The sequence below is a fragment of the Triplophysa dalaica genome, chromosome 13 (assembly GCF_015846415.1).
Source record: "Triplophysa dalaica isolate WHDGS20190420 chromosome 13, ASM1584641v1, whole genome shotgun sequence".
Classification (NCBI taxonomy): Eukaryota; Metazoa; Chordata; class Actinopteri; order Cypriniformes; family Nemacheilidae; genus Triplophysa; species Triplophysa dalaica.
Window position 1 is genome coordinate 7038317 of NC_079554.1, and position 17849 is coordinate 7056165.

General features: G+C 37.7%; 3 protein-coding genes across 6 annotated transcripts in view; 1 reads left to right on the forward strand and 2 right to left on the reverse strand.

Moving 5' to 3' along the window:
• Positions 1-2947, reverse strand: part of dnm3a (dynamin 3a) — a 41918-nt gene extending 38971 nt beyond the window's left edge. For 2 of the 3 annotated variants that reach the window (XM_056763958.1, XM_056763956.1), the window contains exons 1-2: positions 2791-2947; positions 2092-2328 (exon numbers count right to left, since the gene is read on the reverse strand). In XM_056763958.1, the coding sequence (XP_056619936.1) occupies positions 2092-2252 (161 nt within the window). In that variant the 5' untranslated portion in view covers positions 2253-2328; positions 2791-2947. Of the gene's footprint in view, positions 1-2091; positions 2329-2675 lie in introns of all 3 variants that reach the window. The other variant, XM_056763957.1, reaches the window with a different exon arrangement.
• Positions 2948-3029: 82 nt separating this feature from the next.
• mettl13 (methyltransferase 13, eEF1A lysine and N-terminal methyltransferase) lies at positions 3030-11023 on the reverse strand. 2 transcript variants are annotated; one of them, XM_056763960.1, is made up of 8 exons: positions 10775-11023; positions 9512-10253; positions 6555-6754; positions 6286-6475; positions 5713-5886; positions 4659-4871; positions 4418-4549; positions 3030-4345 (listed from the first exon to the last, which is right to left on the reverse strand). In XM_056763960.1, exons 2-8 carry the CDS (start codon positions 10146-10148, stop codon positions 4053-4055), a joined length of 1839 nt encoding a protein of 612 aa, XP_056619938.1. In that variant the 5' UTR covers positions 10149-10253; positions 10775-11023; the 3' UTR covers positions 3030-4052. The 2 variants fall into 2 exon arrangements, with proteins under 2 accessions (XP_056619938.1, XP_056619937.1); XM_056763959.1 differs by having other exon boundaries at positions 10714-11023.
• A 198-nt stretch (positions 11024-11221) lies between these two features.
• itpa (inosine triphosphatase (nucleoside triphosphate pyrophosphatase)) lies at positions 11222-13705 on the forward strand. The gene is made up of 8 exons (XM_056764444.1): positions 11222-11313; positions 11556-11613; positions 11689-11753; positions 11829-11902; positions 12195-12226; positions 12381-12493; positions 12996-13072; positions 13454-13705. Exons 1-8 carry the CDS (start codon positions 11230-11232, stop codon positions 13581-13583), a joined length of 633 nt encoding a protein of 210 aa, XP_056620422.1. The 5' UTR covers positions 11222-11229; the 3' UTR covers positions 13584-13705.
• Positions 13706-17849: the final 4144 nt, after the last annotated feature.

The window sequence follows — 17849 nt, forward strand, 5'->3', positions numbered from 1 at the left end:
TATGACTGCACCATGGACATTCATTCTGATGCTTACTATACTCCACAGATTTCTGTCTTATTCCATAGTTATCTTTTAAAAAGTTTCCAAACTGTAGTATTTATGCTCGGTAAAACATTTCAGTTAATGTACAATAAAAAACCTGTTGCATGGATATTCATTTCAATGCCTATGTATCTATATGATGCTACATGGAAATGGAAGCCACACAATGTGTTATTTGATGCTCTGAATTTTTCCAAAATTTTCAACAAATATATATCAAAGCTGAAATGCACAGCTGTAAATATAAAGATGTTAAAGCGGATGTAATACACACAGTTTCTGCCAATCTCTTTTTAATCTTGAGATCCTATAGAGTAGTATTGCATACTTCGTATCTTCGAAGAGTCTTTAGTTTGATCACGTTTATAAAAGACAGATCCAATTTTATTATGTACAATATATATTTAATAGTTTAAATCTGAAAATGCACTTCCGTTCTGTATTGACTATCCATCGTAGATGGCGTATGTTAGATGGCTTGGGCGGAGCATCCGTTAACTCCTCCCCTTCAACTGTGAGTCTGCTGCCAGTTCCATTTCAAAATGTAACGACTGTTTTAATACATCCAATCGAATCACAGAGAAAGAAAAAAGGCACACCCACTCTTTTTCTCATTCAAAATTCAATTTCACTTGGAAATGCTTCAAAATACAGAAGCAAAAAAAATTAGAAAATAAATATTTTTGGACCACCCTCTTGTAGTTCAAAACCTGTATATGACGCTTCCTTCTATGGTAAACGAAAAAGACATTTCGCGATTTTTTTATTTTATGTTCTGCAAAAGAGTGAATGTCATACAGTTTTGGAGTTACATAATCCTTCTCACATAAGGTCATAATTTAGTAATGTTACAAGATTTAAACCTAATGCATTGCAGAGATGGATATTTTTTTTTTAAATGGGTGGGAAGGAAACTTTCCATTTTAAAGTCAGCATGAAACGATCGTGAACTAAAACCTGACTATCAAAACTGAGTAAGCCAGGTTGAGTACGGCTGATAACATGTTCCCTCATACACGGACCAAGTTTTAACGTCGATGGTCAGAATTCTTAAGTGCCTCTTTTTCCAATAAGCATGCAGCAACCGTTCTTCTGAGTCAGACCCAATTATCTCAAGCAGGCAAGATTCACTTCAGCTCACCAAACTGATATGCAGTGAACAAACAATAGCTCCCACTAACAATCACAGCTTCCTGTTGAACAGACTCAGTCTTTCCATGCGGAAACCAGAATGCAGAGAGATGATCCCATATGGTTCTCATGCACAAAGAAAATAAAAAATGACTAGAGATTTTGACTGTGTTTAGATGTTTTCAACTGAAAACTGAGATTGGGGACCTTGTTAAAACACTTTAGGAGCTTGTTTCTAAATAAAAGTAAGAATTTATATATATATTATTTCACTATGTCTAAAGGCAAGCAAATTTGTGATGAAGCTTCACTGGCAATATAGACAAAGAGAGTTACATTTAGAGATTGTTCTTATTTATTTGTGACTTGTTGAAATCATATGTAGTTATTTTCAAATTATGCATGGCGTGTGGTTTTGGCAAAGCATTACACAGATGGAGGAAGAGGTAGTGACTGTTCCTGAATACAGATGAGAGCAGGACCATCTGCACCTGCTTCATCTATACAGATCACACTGTCTCTGCAGAAAATTCACTTTAATTAACATAATGCCCGTTGACTAATGATGGACATTTAGCCAATTTTAGCCAATCTGAAATTATCTCAGTTGGCAAATAACCATGTGGCCTGGTGAATTGTGTCAACTAAAAAGTGTTAGTTTGCTGACCTGACCTCTGTCCTCAAGAATAAATCAGTACATATTGTGTCAAATAAGTATTCAGTTCTTTTCAGACATAGTTTGAACTTCCTTATCAACACTTGAGAACTAAGTATTCAGTTCTTTTCAGACATAGTTTGTCACCATAGCATCTTTCTACCACCCTTCCTTATCAACACTTCTCTTAATATTGAATTATTACTTGATACAATATGAACACTAAATCAAAGTTGAGCAAAAACGTGATGGTGTCATACCTCCCTACGAAATTTTCCAGAACAGAGCTTTTGCCTGCGCTCTGACCACCCACCACCGCGATCTGCGGCAGGTCCAGGTTGCAGCTCTGTCCGATGGCGCTGAAGGCGTCCTGCATGCGATTCACCAGCGGGACCAGCTCCTCCATCTCCCGGTTGCCCATAGTTACAGAGCCGCGAGGATGCGTTGCGAATTACTGCACGAGCAAATGCAGTTCGAAATAACACGTTCCACTTGTTCTTAAAAGACAATAAAAAATTAAAAGTCAGGTGCAAACTAGCATTTGAAAGCAACCTGACAACTTTAAATCGAGGTTTAGTAAAAAAAAGATTATATATGAATATTCTAACCAAACAGACTGCGTTTATGGCATTTAAATGAACCTAAATAGAGCAATCATATTCAAACGCACATGCAGATAATATAAGAATGATGTAATTTTTAACCTAATGACATTTTTACTGCCGAAACAAAATGTATTAGTTATTTACTAGTAACGTAAGTTAGTACAAGCAGTCATCTTCTAACTTAACGGCACTTCAGCACTGGACTCTGTGGTAACAGAAATAACTAGACTAGTACAGACCTGAACTTAACAGCGAACTACTTTATCTGAACACGACCAACCAAAGGCAACAATAAATGACGATAATTTGAGAAAAAAATAACGATCTCCAATGAAAGTCTGCTGTTTTACTCACTCGTTTGACTGCACAGGAGTCAACTTGTGGTCGAAAATTGACAGTCCAGCGTTGACTGTGCGTGCGCGTGCTCGCTCAGGCGCCACTCCTCAAGGTACCCGAAGCTTTTTTTAATTTGAGCATTTTTATTCATGGAGTCTATATTGTACAATAAACAATAAAGTAAATACATGTCGTGGAAATGGGGGATGTGGAAAAAATTTACACAAACTGACGTTGCAGTTGCGCGCACCACTCGCAAGAGTCCCAGCCCCTTTTATAATATGAAAATGTTTTTCTGCAAATCAAATTAATAGAAAATGAAATAAGAAATACACAATCGACCATAAATTCCATCATGCTTTTTTTTGACATTTTCACTTATCAGCAGTACAAACCATTTATTTCAACCTAACCTAGTTTTTACGTCATTTTCGAAAGACAGAACCCTTCACTAATTAACATGATCATGAAAAAGATAGTTTCAAAACTAAATGAAATGCATGTTCAGATTTTATTTATAAACGTATTTATTTAACAGTAGGGGGCAGTGTTTAGTAATGTAGAACATCCGTATTCGTTTTATTACATTGGACTCATCAAGTAAAAATAACACTGCACGTTCTCTGGGTTGCCAGGTAATAATCATTCAATTATTAAGAACGATTGATTAAAAAATAATAACATGACTTATAATATTGAACATTTTTGAATAAATAAAATGGCAATGGGTGGATTTTTATTTTACAGTATCAAAACGAATAACTTTATTTATTGACGAAAATAAAGGCATTGTCACAATATTTCTATTCATTGATGATTGATTTTCAGCACACTGACAGCATACACATATGAAACACCAGCAATACTTTGAAGCCAAACACAGTCATCATCATCATCACCATCATCATTGTTGGCAAGGTGAAGATTTGTTTACAAATAAAGAAAGCTTAAATGCTTACTGACATAATCAAAACATCCTACCAAGTAGGATAAAATGTCATTTCCTAATGTATAATTCTGCATGTTTTTGTTATTACACCTCAACATCCGATGTAAAAATTTGTCGTTTTCTTCCAAAGGGCTGGAAGGACCCTGCTGATAAACTACTTTTATGTTGATCATTTTATTATCATTCTGCTACCTTGGGACAAAAAAATCCTAATATTTACATTTTCTAATCATAATTCAATTCCTGTTGATTACAAACCTTTTCTTGATATAAAAAAAATGAATTTTGGTAATTTGATACATAAAGCCCTACTCTCCACAACATTCAATGTTTAGATGACCTTTAGATCATTTAACATGGCAGTAACGTCTATTTGAGGGACACAAGGTGCAGTCTGGGTTTTATTACATAGTGTCTTTTGTAGGTCATTTGCTGTCTGTTGTAATGTGTGTGGAACAGTGTGAGGTTTGTGCCCATCCCCTGCACTTCTGCAACACAGAAGCACCTCATTGACTTCCCCCTCAATTCCTCGAGAGAACACACGTGGGAAAATGGCCTGAACGCGTTCAAGCACAGACTTCCTGAGAGACGAGTCACGACACACGAGGTTTAGCATAAACAGCCCTTTGAAGGAAAAGAAAGAAACCATCAGAACTTTCCTCGAAGAATCTTTCAACAACATTAAATCTCACTTACCTCGAGGTGTAAGCAAGTTGTAAATTTTTTTTAGTAGTAAAGTCTCTACAAAGGTTGGTGGAGGGCAGCTCATGCCCAAGGTGCTATCTTTGCTGTCAACGTCAAACATGACAACATCAAATGAATGGCCTCCTATAAAAAGAGCAAACATGTTTAAGATGGTAAAGGTAAGGCACAATCCCGCTAAGAACCTCCTGGAACCCCTTAATGTCTCTACAAAACTGTTTAGATTAATTCCTACCTTTACTCTCCAGCATTGTAATGTGCTCCAGTCCATCTCCCAGTATAACCTTCAGCCTCTCATCCATCTGAAATCCAAACCAGGTCTGAGCCACCTCAAGCACGACTGAGTCTAGTTCCACCACCTCCATTTGTGCACAAGGCAGAAAGTCATGCACAAACTGGGGCAGGCCACCGCCGCCCAGTCCTACCAGTAACACGGACACTGGGTGATCTGTTTGAGGATGTGTTATATAACAGGTTATGTATGGACATCACTGTGAAAACTGAATTTATTGTCAAATTTTTTTTTATCAGAAAAAGTCTTAAAACTTGATAAATAACTAACATATCATTGCTGTCCTTCTAAAACCCTGAACAGTATATTCAAATTTCCTGTTTTGCATGAAATGGATAAAAAACTGCAGCACACTGTGTTGTCAAAGATGAAAAATACTTTTTTACCGGTTGGATAAAAAAAAAAATCACAAAATATGGAGATACAAGGACAGGACAGCAGCGATATTCTTTTCTAAATAAAATTTGAAGAGACAACCAGGAACCCATGATATTCAATGTTCAAAATCGTAGAGCGAAGTGCTACCATTACGAATGTAGTCCTCTTTTTAAACGTGTTAAAATTCCAACGTGACATATTTTGGATTATTAAACACAAAACATTAGTTGCTTTTACTCGCAAATTGTTTAGATTCAGAAGACATTTATTAACCCGCTGGAAACATATAGATTACTATTCTGGCGGATGTGCCCTGTATTTGAAGCTTTAAAAAGTGCATAATCCAATGGCATTACAAATCAAGAAACAGCCAGAGTTTTATTTATTATTAGTTAAATTGTATTCGGTGGAGAAAAAGAAAGGAATGTACACAATAAAAGTAATATAAAAAGGAACGTAATAAAAATTATGGGATATATTTAAATTTGTTAGTAAACTATTCTACTAAACATAAAAGCAGATATTTTAACAAAGTTATATGTCTAATATTAAAAAATGCCACCCTTTCAAAATGTAAATTCTAAACTTTTCAATGTTACCTTTATTCAACGTTACTTACCCTTACTACTGAATCCATCTGTTCCTAGCATGGCTAAACCTGCGACCATGACTTCATGATGTGTACAGCAGAGAAAACCTCTGTCCACACTTCGGGTTTTAGCGCCCTTAACAGCAGGGGCCCCAGAAACAGAGGCCTTGGACTTTTTCCTGTTCTTCTTTTTATTAGCAGAAGCTGGCAAATGAGTCAAAACACTGAAATCAATCTTAAAGTAAAATAACCCCAAAATTTAATTCATTTATTCACCCTCATCATTTCGAATGACTTTTTCTGCAGAACACAAAAGAAGATATTCTGAAGATTGTTGTTAACTGGCCCCCATTCACTTGCATTGGTTTTGTGTCCATACAATAGAAGTGAATGGGGGCCAGTGCTGTTTGGTTACCAACTTTCTTCAAAATATCTTCTTTTGTTTCCTGCTTAAGAAAGAAAGTCATAAAGGTTTGAAGTGAAGGTGAGAAAATGATGGCAGAATTGTCCTTTTTGAGTGAACAATCACTTCAAGAAATGTTCTATAACATTGCAGAAATCACACATGGCGGGATTCTCTATCGTTATCTTTTGAAAGCTCACCTGTGGCAGTAGCGTGGAGTCTACTCTCTGACTGCACAAGCTGAGAATTGTTCATAAAGACCAGCCTGCGATAAAGGTGACCATCCTCTCCTCTGACATCTTCCACAGAGTATTCTCCAGTCAAAGCACTGACCCCTCGGCCAACGACTTCTCTCCACCCCAGATCACCTCCCACAGACAGGAATGGCACCTACCAAAAGATGAAAAAGCTTGAGGATGGAGAGAAGAGAAGATGAACAGCAAAACAGATGCATGTTATTCTATTTCACCTGCTGATTGGCTTGCATTCCAGGAGGAGCAAGTTCCATCACCATCGGAGAGAGCTCTGATTGGACAGCCTGCATGTCCTCGTATTCCTGATCTCTATGCATTGCCACAATGACCAACCGCTTGAATTTTGCGCTGGATGCTAACTGAGCACGGCCTTCAGCCGAGCCATATAACCAATCAGACTCACGGCCCTGAGGAACTTAAAAACAATTCTTTATTAACATGATATATGGACGCGATAACACCAAAAGGGAAGTGCATTTTGAGTCAGCAAACTGGCATTTGAAAATACCCTAGTAAGTAACAATTAAATAGTTTAGTGGTCATAATAAAAATAATTATATAAATTTGACCGCTCAACATCTCAACTGACCGATCAGAATCAAGTATTACAGAAGGCTAAAGCGAAATTACTATGTGAAAAATAGTAAAATATATATATACAGTCAGGTCCATAAATATTGGGACATCGACACAATTCTAACATTTTTGGCTCTATACACCACCACAATGGATTTCAAATGAAACGAACAATATGTGCTTTAACTGCAGATTGTCACCTTTAATTTGAGGGTATTTACATCCAAATCAGGTGAATGGTGTAGGAATTACAACAGTTTGCATATGTGCCTCCCACTTGTTAAGGGACCAAAAGTAATGGGACAGAATAATAATCATAAATCAAACTTTCACTTTTTAATACTTGATTGCAAATCCTTTCCAGTCAATTACAGTCTGAAGTCTGGAACGCATAGACATCCCCAGACACTGGGTTTCATCCCTGGTGATGCTCTGCCAGGCCTCTACTGCAACCGTCTTTAGTTCCTGCTTGTTCTTGTGGCATTTTCCCTTCAGTTTTGTCTTCAGCAAGTGAAATGCATGCTCAATCGGATTCAGGTCAGGTGATTGACTTGGCCATTGCATAACAGTCTACTTCTTTCACTTCAAAAACTCTTTGGTTGCTTTTGCAGTATGTTTTTGGTCATTGTCCATATGCACTGTGAAGCGCCGTCCAATGAGTCCTGAAGCATTTGGCTGAATATGAGCAGATAAAATTGCCCGAAAGACTTCAGAATTCATCCTGCTGCTTTTGTCAGCAGTCACATCATCAATAAATACAAGAGAACCAGTTCCACAGGCAGCCATATATGCCCACGCCTTGACACTACCACCACCATGCTTCACTGATGAGGTGGTATTCTTAGGATCATGAGCAGTTCCTTTCCTTCTCCATACTCTTCTCTTCCCATCACTCTGGTACAAGTTGATCTTGGTCTCATCTGTCCATGTTGTTTCAGAACTGTAAAGGCTTTTTTAGATGTCGTTTGGCAAACTCTAATCTGGCCTTCCTGTTTTTGAGGCTCACCAATGGTTTACATCTTGTGGTGAACCCTCTGTATTCACTCTGGTGAAGTCTTCTCTTGATTGTTGACTTTGACACACATACACCTAACTCCTGGAGAGTGTTCTTGATTTGGCCAACTGTTTTGAAGGGTATTTTCTTCACCAGGGAAAGAATTCTTCGGTCATCCACCACAGTTGTTTTCCGTGGTCTTCCAGGGTCTTTTGGTGTTGCGGAGCTCACCGGTGCATTCCTTCTTTTTAAGAATGTTCCAAACAGTTGTTTTGGCCACGCCTAATGTTTTTGCTATCTCTCTGATGGGTTTGTTTTGTTTTTTCAGCCAAATGATGGCTTGCTTTACTGATAGTGACAGCTCTTTGGATCTCATCTTGACAGTTGACAGCAACAGATTCCAAATGCAAATAGCACACTTGAAATGAACTCTGGACCTTTTATCTGCTCATTGTTATTGGGATAGTGAGGGAATAACACACACCTGGCCATGGAACAGTTGAGAAGCCAATTGTCCCATTACTTTTGGTCCCTTAACAATTGGGAGGCACATATGCAAACTGTTGTAATTCCTACACCGTTCACCTGATTTGGATGTAAATACCCTCAAATTAAAGCTTGACAGTCTGCAGTTAAAGCACATCTTGTTCGTTTCATTTGAAATCCATTGTGGTGGTGTATAGAGCCAAAAATGTTAGAATTGTGTCGATGTCCCAATATTTATGGACCTGACTGTTTATATATATAAATAAAAGTATGAAAGTGAAAAAAATAGTTATACTAGTTACTTATATAGGTGGAACAGTGCATTTTAGTATGATAAATTGTGGTACAAAAGAATTATGATGTGTATTGTAAAGTGACATTTTTTTATGATATGATGTCTGTTTAATTCTAATATTTGAGCTGCCAACATGTGACCTGCATCTGCTTATTTAATGCTTTTCTTGTTCTTCTAATTCTATAAAAGTTCTTAAAAATCGTGTCTTATTTTTAGTGACAGAGTTAGTCTATAACAAACTGTTTTGCAAATAAATCTCTTATTTGAACCGAAGCATCTTTTTTAAAGGGGTGATTCGCCGGAAATACGTGTTTTTCTTTGTCTGTGGTGTGTTATAAGTTGCCCATGCATGTATTAGACACGTAAAATTGCAAAAAATTTAAGTGTCCGAATAAAAGATGTATTTTATCTTGAAGCGAATGCTCACCCAGACCTGCCTGAAACGCCTTGTGTAACCACACCCCGGCAAATCTACGTCAGTTCGTATGACGATTTGACTAAGACCGCACAAATCTAAGAACTGGCCAATAATAGCACACCTCGCTTTTCAGAGCGATTAGCTTTGTAAACTTTCAGCGCGTTTCAGAGAGGCAGAGCAAACAGGAGATACAAACATGCATGGCATGTGGAAAATACAGCGTTTTTTAACCTTAAATCGAGTATACGCATTGTATTATATAAAAAGCAAACAATAATATTTGCTTTAGCAGTGTCAAATGACCCCTTTAAAATGTTCCAAAAATCATGATACTATAATTTTGCGAACCAAGTATTACATCGAATTGTGAGCTGAGTGTAACAGGCAAAAACCAAGCACTCACCAATAAAGATAGCAAAGTGATTACTCCGTGGTAGCTTGGCAGAAGGCAAGCTGTCCTGCACTGTCAGAGTGTATCGTGGGCGACCGGTGGCTGCATGGCACAATGTGAGGGAAGGCGTGCTACTAGCATCTGTTCCACCTCTGAGCTTATGCAGCATCAGATTGTAAGCCTGCCTCTCCTTCACAGCAGACAACAAATCAGGCACTGATGCAAGCCTAGTGGGAGCTCCATCCTCACCCTCACACAATTCCAGCACTGCAAACGGAGGTGCTTGGCGAAATTTGGTACATACAAGAACAAAAACAGGGAGGGCGAAAGAAGAATCAGAGTCCTCTGTTTGCTGTCCACTCAAGCAGTGGATTCGTACAGCCCAACCCTGGGCAAAATGCTCCACTGCCAATTTAATAACATGTTCCTGTGCTAAAGTTATGCACACGTATCGGCCCCCCACGGCCAAAACTCTGCCAACTTCTTTCATCATTCTGCCAGCAAGAGCACCTTCCTCCTCTGAAGCCATGGCATCAAGTGTGCCCTTATCCAGGGCTGCCTGAAAGCTCCCATTTTCAAAGCCTGTCTCAGTGGCATCCACCTGCTGGAAGGTCAGATCGGGACGTCGCTCTGTGTTCCGCTGATTCATGTGAGAGACCACTGTCTCGCTGATGTCAATGTTGGTTAGATGACGGTAGCCAACATCATATAGCTGTTCACTTAGCTCAGAGTTACCGCAACCCACCACCAACACCTGCAACAGAAACAAAAGTTGAAGTGCTGCAAAGAGTTAAGTTTGAAAACCCCAAACAAATATATGCAAGCACTGTCCAGATGAAGTTATGCTAGACATATTTATACATAGCATCTTTATAATGCACAAGACCACAAACTACTTCCTCACAATTTATCTTTTTTCAAAAATGTTGGCTCTTAATATTACGTGTTGCATTCTCAAGCATCTTTAAGGTTTGCAGCCTTTTCGAGTTATTGCTTCGACTTGGACAAGCAATCTTATTTATTTTTTAACAAAATCTCACAAGCACAGTTCCTCTTATGATATCAGCCACGAGGGGTTTGATTACGTCTGTACTAAAGGTTGTAAGTCACTGAGCTCAAGAAGACTTTTTAGTTAATTTAGTAAGTTAAGTACATTCTCTTCAACTTTCTGATTCATTGCACAAGAAAAATATCTTTAAAAAAAACACAGATACCTTATCACGAGGTTTAATGTATTTATGCAGTATTCCGCAGAGTGAGTTATAGTCTCCATACCACTCGAAAGCCTTTTCTCCTCTTTTACGGAAAAATCGATCCCAGTAATCCGCTGAGCTGAACTCCTCTGCGGTGCGAGGCAATAAACTCATGCTTGTCTGGTCTTTTAAACCCCTTAAACGTATATATATCCCGATGTTAAGAAGTGAATATAATCTATTCACTTACTATTATTAATACTCTAAATACTACGTGATAGTTTTCCTGATAAACGGCAAACGGCAAATGGCAAACGTTGACGTGATGATGTCTGCGACCCACATGTTTAATGTTTCCCAGCCGGAGCTATTTTAGAGATGGACGAGGTTTAGCGGGCAGCCATTGGCCAGTGCCCGTAAGAGGCGTGTCCAACGTGAATTATAAACGTTCACTATTTGTTGAATATTGAAGGTGAGGAATGTGATTGGCTTATCGCATGCAAAGTGCCACACGTTTACTTTACCGACAGTGACGGAATGTTCGAAAATTATCGAAACATGGCAGTACCGACCAGCAGAGCTGTGGTTTTTGTTACTGGTAACGCGAAAAAATTAGAAGAGGTAAGAACGAGTAGCGATTGTCTCAAAAGAGGTATCTACGCACACATTTATGAATTTTAAATCATGAACAGGGTATATACAAGTGTGTCTAAACGGATCATGAATCTTCTCACATGGCACAAAGCAATGTATCGTTAAATATGCGGAAAATACCAAAATCATAGTTGATCGCTAGCTATAATAGTATAAAAAATAATGTACTAGTCACATTTGACATTCTTAGTAATCTAACTGTTTTCCAGGTAGTTCAAATCCTTGGTGACAAGTTTCCTTATAAACTAATTTCCAAGAAGATTGACTGTAAGTATTTCAGGCAGCTACTAAGTTACACTTACGGCTTACTTATATATGATGTGGTTATAAATGATCTTGCAGTGCCTGAATATCAGGGGGAACCAGATGATATTTCTATACAAAAGTGTCAGGAAGCATCAAGGCAGGTATGTAAAATGCACACTGTTTTTGCATGTATCCTGACTGATGTCTCACCCACATTGTATGTTTTCTGTGTTAAGGTGGATGGGCCAGTGCTGGTAGAAGACACCTGTCTATGTTTCAGGGCACTCGAAGGATTACCAGGACCTTACATGTAAATAATCACTTTTTGTGGTGTAGATCTAATAATCAAATTATTCACCTATGTGATTTGTCAATTATTTACCTATCAATGGATAGGTTTGTTGCACATTGGATTAAAGGAAAAGTGTACTCCGAGTGAAGTGTTTTAGGGACTGACAGCCTCAGTCACCATTTACTTTCATTATATGAACAAAAGATGCAATGAATGAATGCTGGCTAAGTCAGTTAGTCACTGAATTTTCATTTATGGTTAATATACCACAACTAAAGTACATTTAATTTTGTTGTTTTTCTCTCTGCAGAAAATGGTTCCTGGATAAACTTAAACCGGAGGGTAAGATACTTCCGCAAATACACATCTTATAAAGCAATAGTTCTATTTAAAAACCAACTGAAATTATTTAAACTGGAGAAACAGATATGATTAGAACAGCGCCAACATTGATTAAGCAAATTTAGCTGGGTTGTCTTTACCACTCTTTTTGCAGGACTGCATAAATTGCTGACAGGTTTTGAGGATAAGTCAGCCTGGGCTCTGTGTACATTTGCCTTCTGTGCTGGGAAAGATGAGCCAGTTCAGCTTTTTAGAGGAATAACCGAGGTGAACAAATACAATAAGCAGTAATAATTTAGTCATATTAATAATTCATTGTATCAGTTATTAGATATTATGTTGTCATGTGAGAGTGCATGTTTAAATCCAGCTCATGTCATTCCAAATATTCTCTCTTTTCTTCCCATCACTTCATCAAACTTAAAAAAAAGGGCTCCTCTTTAAAGGGATAGTTCACCCCTAAACAATAATTCTGTCATCATTTTTGGTTACAAACATTCTTAAAAATATCATCTTTTGTGCTCTGCGGAAGAAAGTCAGTCATACAGTTTAAAATTACAAGGGGGTGAGTTTTTTTTGGGGGGCCAACTACCCTTTTAAATACATAAACTTATAACCTAATCAGAATAGTAAAATAAGGACATATAGGTAGAAAATATACTGAAAACATAATTGCCAACATAAGCACCAAAAGTCTTGCTTTCCTATGTTTTAAATTTAAGTAAGAGTTTTTGAGTCCCTCCTCTAACAACCCTTTTAATATGTTTAGGGCTGCATTGTTGAGCCCAGAGGCCCGAGAGATTTTGGGTGGGATCCTTGTTTTCAGCCTGATGGCTATGACAAAACGTGAGTATGTTCTCACTTTTCAGGGGTGCTTCTAATGTTTACCAGTAGATGACAGTATTGGTCAAATGAAATCAGAAACGGCTTTAATATCCAGCTTGCTTGCACATTCAAGGAATTTTCTTTGTAGATGGAAGCTTCCACTATACACTTTCAAGATAATCTCAAGTTGTTTTGATTACCAAAGTTCACAAGTATTTGCGAACATTTATTTCTAAATCAGGTGATCTCACTCTACGAATGTATGTTGCAAAATAAAACGTAATTGTATGGAATATGTATGGTTTATGCAATTCTTTATGAGTGAAATTCTGTGAACAGTGTGTTGATCTTGTCACATGAAATTATAAACATGCATTATGTGTTCTGTGTTTGTGAGGGCAGGTATGCTGAGCTACCTAAAGATGTGAAGAACAGCATCTCTCATCGATACCGAGCCCTGGCAGCTTTATCTGAGCACTTTAACCAGCTAAACGATGCACCAGACACAAAGCGCACAAAACATCAAGACTGAGTAAGCAGCCAATCATTAGAAACAGGCACTGGGTCTTTTAAATGCACCAATGTGTGTCATAAACGGTTTAGAATATACTCTGTCCTCTTGGTCTTTTAAAATAAATGCTTTGTTTATAAATATCACAGTGTATTGACATTTGTCCCTTGATCATTTTTTTTTTTATTGTGAAAGCAGTTCAGTCACACACTTTACATTTTGTGTGTGTTTTCATGCTTTTTCATTTTTAGGGGCAACTTTGTACTTACTGTAGAAGGGAGCCAAATCTTGTAAAATAAGCTTTGTCCTTATTTGTTAAGGTAATAATGATAAAAATATGAACTGAATCTATTTTTATCAAAATTGGGCAATATATTTTGCTTCAGGTTATAAAAACACAATGCGCGGCGTATGTGTGTGTGATAGAGCAAATCTAAGGACAGAGACACTGGGAATTCAGAGTCATAAATCTTGAGGATGGTTTTGTGACACCTCCTGTTTGTTCATCTGCCCTCGGCGCATGAGAGATGTAACTCTGTAATATAGTTATATCATCTACTGTTTGTGTTTCTCATTATTAAAAGCAGAAAGGCAATGTTTTCACTGCTGTTTCTCACATCCTCTCTCATTCATTCACTCCTCTTTTCCTGTCCCTTTATCCCCTGTGACAACTTTTCTGTAACCTGCATGGATGACTCTGATTTAAGAAACAGCATTACTTCCTCCTACTTTAAAAGAAGTTTGAAGAAACGCTTTCTTTGTCTAAAATTATGTTTATCATGATTTAATTTTCCTTGATGCCCGATGACTCCTGAGATAGGCGCAGGCTCCCCGTGACCCGAGGTAGTTCGGATAAGCGGTAGAAAATGGAATGGAATGATTTAATTTTGTTACATTATTCTATAAAATTATAGCTAAGGCAAATATTGTAAATACCATATTGTACTCAAGGTTATATATACTTCCTCTCTGCATTGATCCGTTCTGTCATATGAACTACTTCAGTATGATGTGTTCACCATCTCTGTATCAATCTCATGTTAAATTCATCATGTGTGCTGTAGAAATATAGTTTCTAAGCTGCACAATGTTTATGTGGCTGTACAGCAAACAGTTTAAAGTTATTATCCTGAGGTGGATCGTAATTATATGTCTGCTTAGAATACATTTTAGAACGAAAATTGTGGATTTGACTCTGTCGGGACTTTTTACAACCTCCTTGCTTGCTGGATGACTTGCTGTTGGTAGCAGCATTGTGAAGGGAAAGAATGTTTAAAAGCTCCTCAGGTTCAAATTCCTAACGGTTGCGCACGGTTGGGATACAAATAACTGCTGCGAGCATGTGACAAAGCACAGAGGCAAATGGTTTGGGAAAATATCTCCGGTATTTTAGACCTTGTGCAAACTCTATCTTAACCACATCAAAACAAGGGTTGCATCCCTGTCCCAACTCCTGCTGGGCTTATGGGAGCGTTAAGATCGCCCGTGAAGATCAAGGTGTGGCATTTCACAAAGAAAGAAAGAAAATAAAGAACTAAACACCATGATGACCCTCAATTATACACAACAACATTCCTCAACTCTTAATCGTGTGGAAATGCCATTGTTTAATGCCTCTGAAATTCAGGATGTGTAAACATGTTGTTTGATGTCTGTCTGGTTGAGAAAACAAGTGTTTAAGTAGGACACATCCTGTAATTATTAATGCTGACTGATTAGCATTGTCAGACTACCAAAACTATAGGGCTGTCTGGCTATTTGCAGAGTAAATGTTTAGATGTCCTACAGCAGTGGTTCTCCAACTGGGGGCCCAAAAAAGGTTCCAGGGGTCACAGATTTTGTTGTATTTTATGAAATATAGAAACTTATCATAGATTTTATGCGATCAAACTTCTGAAAAACAAGACCGCCAACCAAAAGTATTGATGTTCCAGCATTGTATAACTGAATATGTTTTTTGGTTTAATTAAAATTCTGTGTTTAAGATTATCACTAATCACTAATGTGGATAATTGAGACCCTTAATAGCAAATTGTCCTATAAATACAGGAATCCGGTTAAAAAGGTCATAATCAGCTGCAACACCTTGCAAAGACCCATCATGAGCTCTGCTCCTCATCTACTGCTAAATGTTTCATGGCGTAACATCTCTTTAAAGTCTGGTGGACTAATCAGATGGAAAGTTCCTGTTTAGGGAAAACGTGTTTATTGCCATGTTGACTAGTCTACAGCAGGCGATCCAATGTTGCAAACATTGTTAAAACAATTTAAAAGGTGCATGGATAAAATAAAGAACTGTACTGAAACGGACATCTAAAGCTTCTTAAAAAACGGAGGTATACTACATTGATGGACCTACATGGACCACAATATCCAACACAATCTTTTAGGAATTCATTACTGTTTCATGAGGTGGCTACTTTGTAAGATCTCTTTTTTACGTTTTAGTGTGATTTGCTTTAGCTTTTCGGGTGTGTTAGGGGAGGGGCCTCAGTATTGCTTTATGCTAATAATCATACATTTTTGTATGATTCACATCACACAAATTCATATACAAGATGAGGTTGCAGTAATTTGTGAGTGGACTTTTTTGACCTATTGTTTGCACTAGTAAGGAAAACCAATTAACTATCAAATAAAAAAGATAACTGTTTTAGTGTTTGCTGGCTTTGTTTATGCTGTTGGTTCCTCTGTTGGTTACCTTATCTGTTGTATTTACAGTTATATTCTAAGAATAATGTTTGATGGTCACCGCATGTGTTACTACTAAAAATGCATGAATAAAGGGCTGTCACGATTTAATTGATTCCAAAGTAAAAGTTTGTTTTAACACACACACATATACACACATAAACTGCAGCATCCTCTGGCATGGGCAGCATTCAGAAGTAAATGTGACCTCTGAACTTCAGGATATGCAGCAGGTGTGACCTATGTCATGGTGTATGAAGTGTAAATGACAGTAGGTAAATACCTTATAGGGAAGGATTTATGCTTTCTGCCTCATTGCATGTAAAAACACAGCGTTGACTTAACCACTTGTGCCTTAATCATGGACTTTTGAGTTTTGTTCTGCAGTCAAGAACAGTTTAAGATTGATCAGCTGCTCAAGCACTATCGGAAGCTGTAGAAGAGGAAGTAGGGCACGTTTTGACCTCCTCACCCTCTGGGCTTTATGTCATATAAACATAGGGAAAAAATATGAGGCCCTGTGTGGCTTGACAACATCCCAAGGATAACTTATGTAAGAAAACGTCTAACATCCAGATGAACATATGCATTTTATGGATGCTTTTATCGAAAGTGATTAAGAGTGTAATTGTTTATAAGTTTAACTCATAATCTACACTTTGTTTGAGCTACAAGTTGGGTAACAATAATGATTGAACATCATATTAAGGTAAACTGGCTTGGGATGAAGGCCTGAATGCATCTGGGACTCATCTGTCACAGGTTTTACCCTTTAACCTGGAACCCTCACTTCTGAATTTTATAATCATGAACCCATACTTGTATTTCTGCTGAACACCAGCACATCTCTGACCATCAACCACCCTGCCACCTCTCCATAAAGGCTTTTAAAAGCCCTGTGAAAAGTTCAAATGTCCATCTAGAGACCTCAACAAACTCTCAAGCTTCTGCTCCTTCAGAAAAGGGATTTAAGCCTGGGGATGTCTGCTCATCTCATCAAGGCTATAGGGCAGTTTATTTTTTGCCATTTTTAACATGCGGCAAACCGTGGACACTGACTGAGTGCATAAATATGAGAACAAATAGACTGGCAGGTATTTTAGTGGTATTTTAAGTCATATATTCTTCAGTGTAATAATACATTTTGGAATTTATTTCTTGAATGTTGTAATTTATGATTTGTTGATATGTGTGTAAGCCATTACTTATGTTATGGTTGGTTCTAAGCATGCACCTTAATGTTTATGGCTGAGAAGAGTGGACTACCAGAAACTCAGCATATTTGGGCACAACTCACCTGAAATACAACGTTAAATGTTCTATGTTAGTCCCAAGTTGAACTGAAGTTAGAGATAACAACAAGCAAGGACAGTTTGTTTTAATGAAGTGAAATGAACTATGTTCAGTTCCAAATGTTCTTGCTTTTGTCTAAAATATTGCCGCTCCCAACAGAATAGCAAAAGTCAAGTGACTTAGTGGAATATTCAATGCTGGATTTGGCACATTTACTGTTTATTTCCTGATATTTTTCATCTGTTTTTCCATATCGATGTCTCACAGGGATGTCATGATGAGACAATTAACAAGAGAAAATAT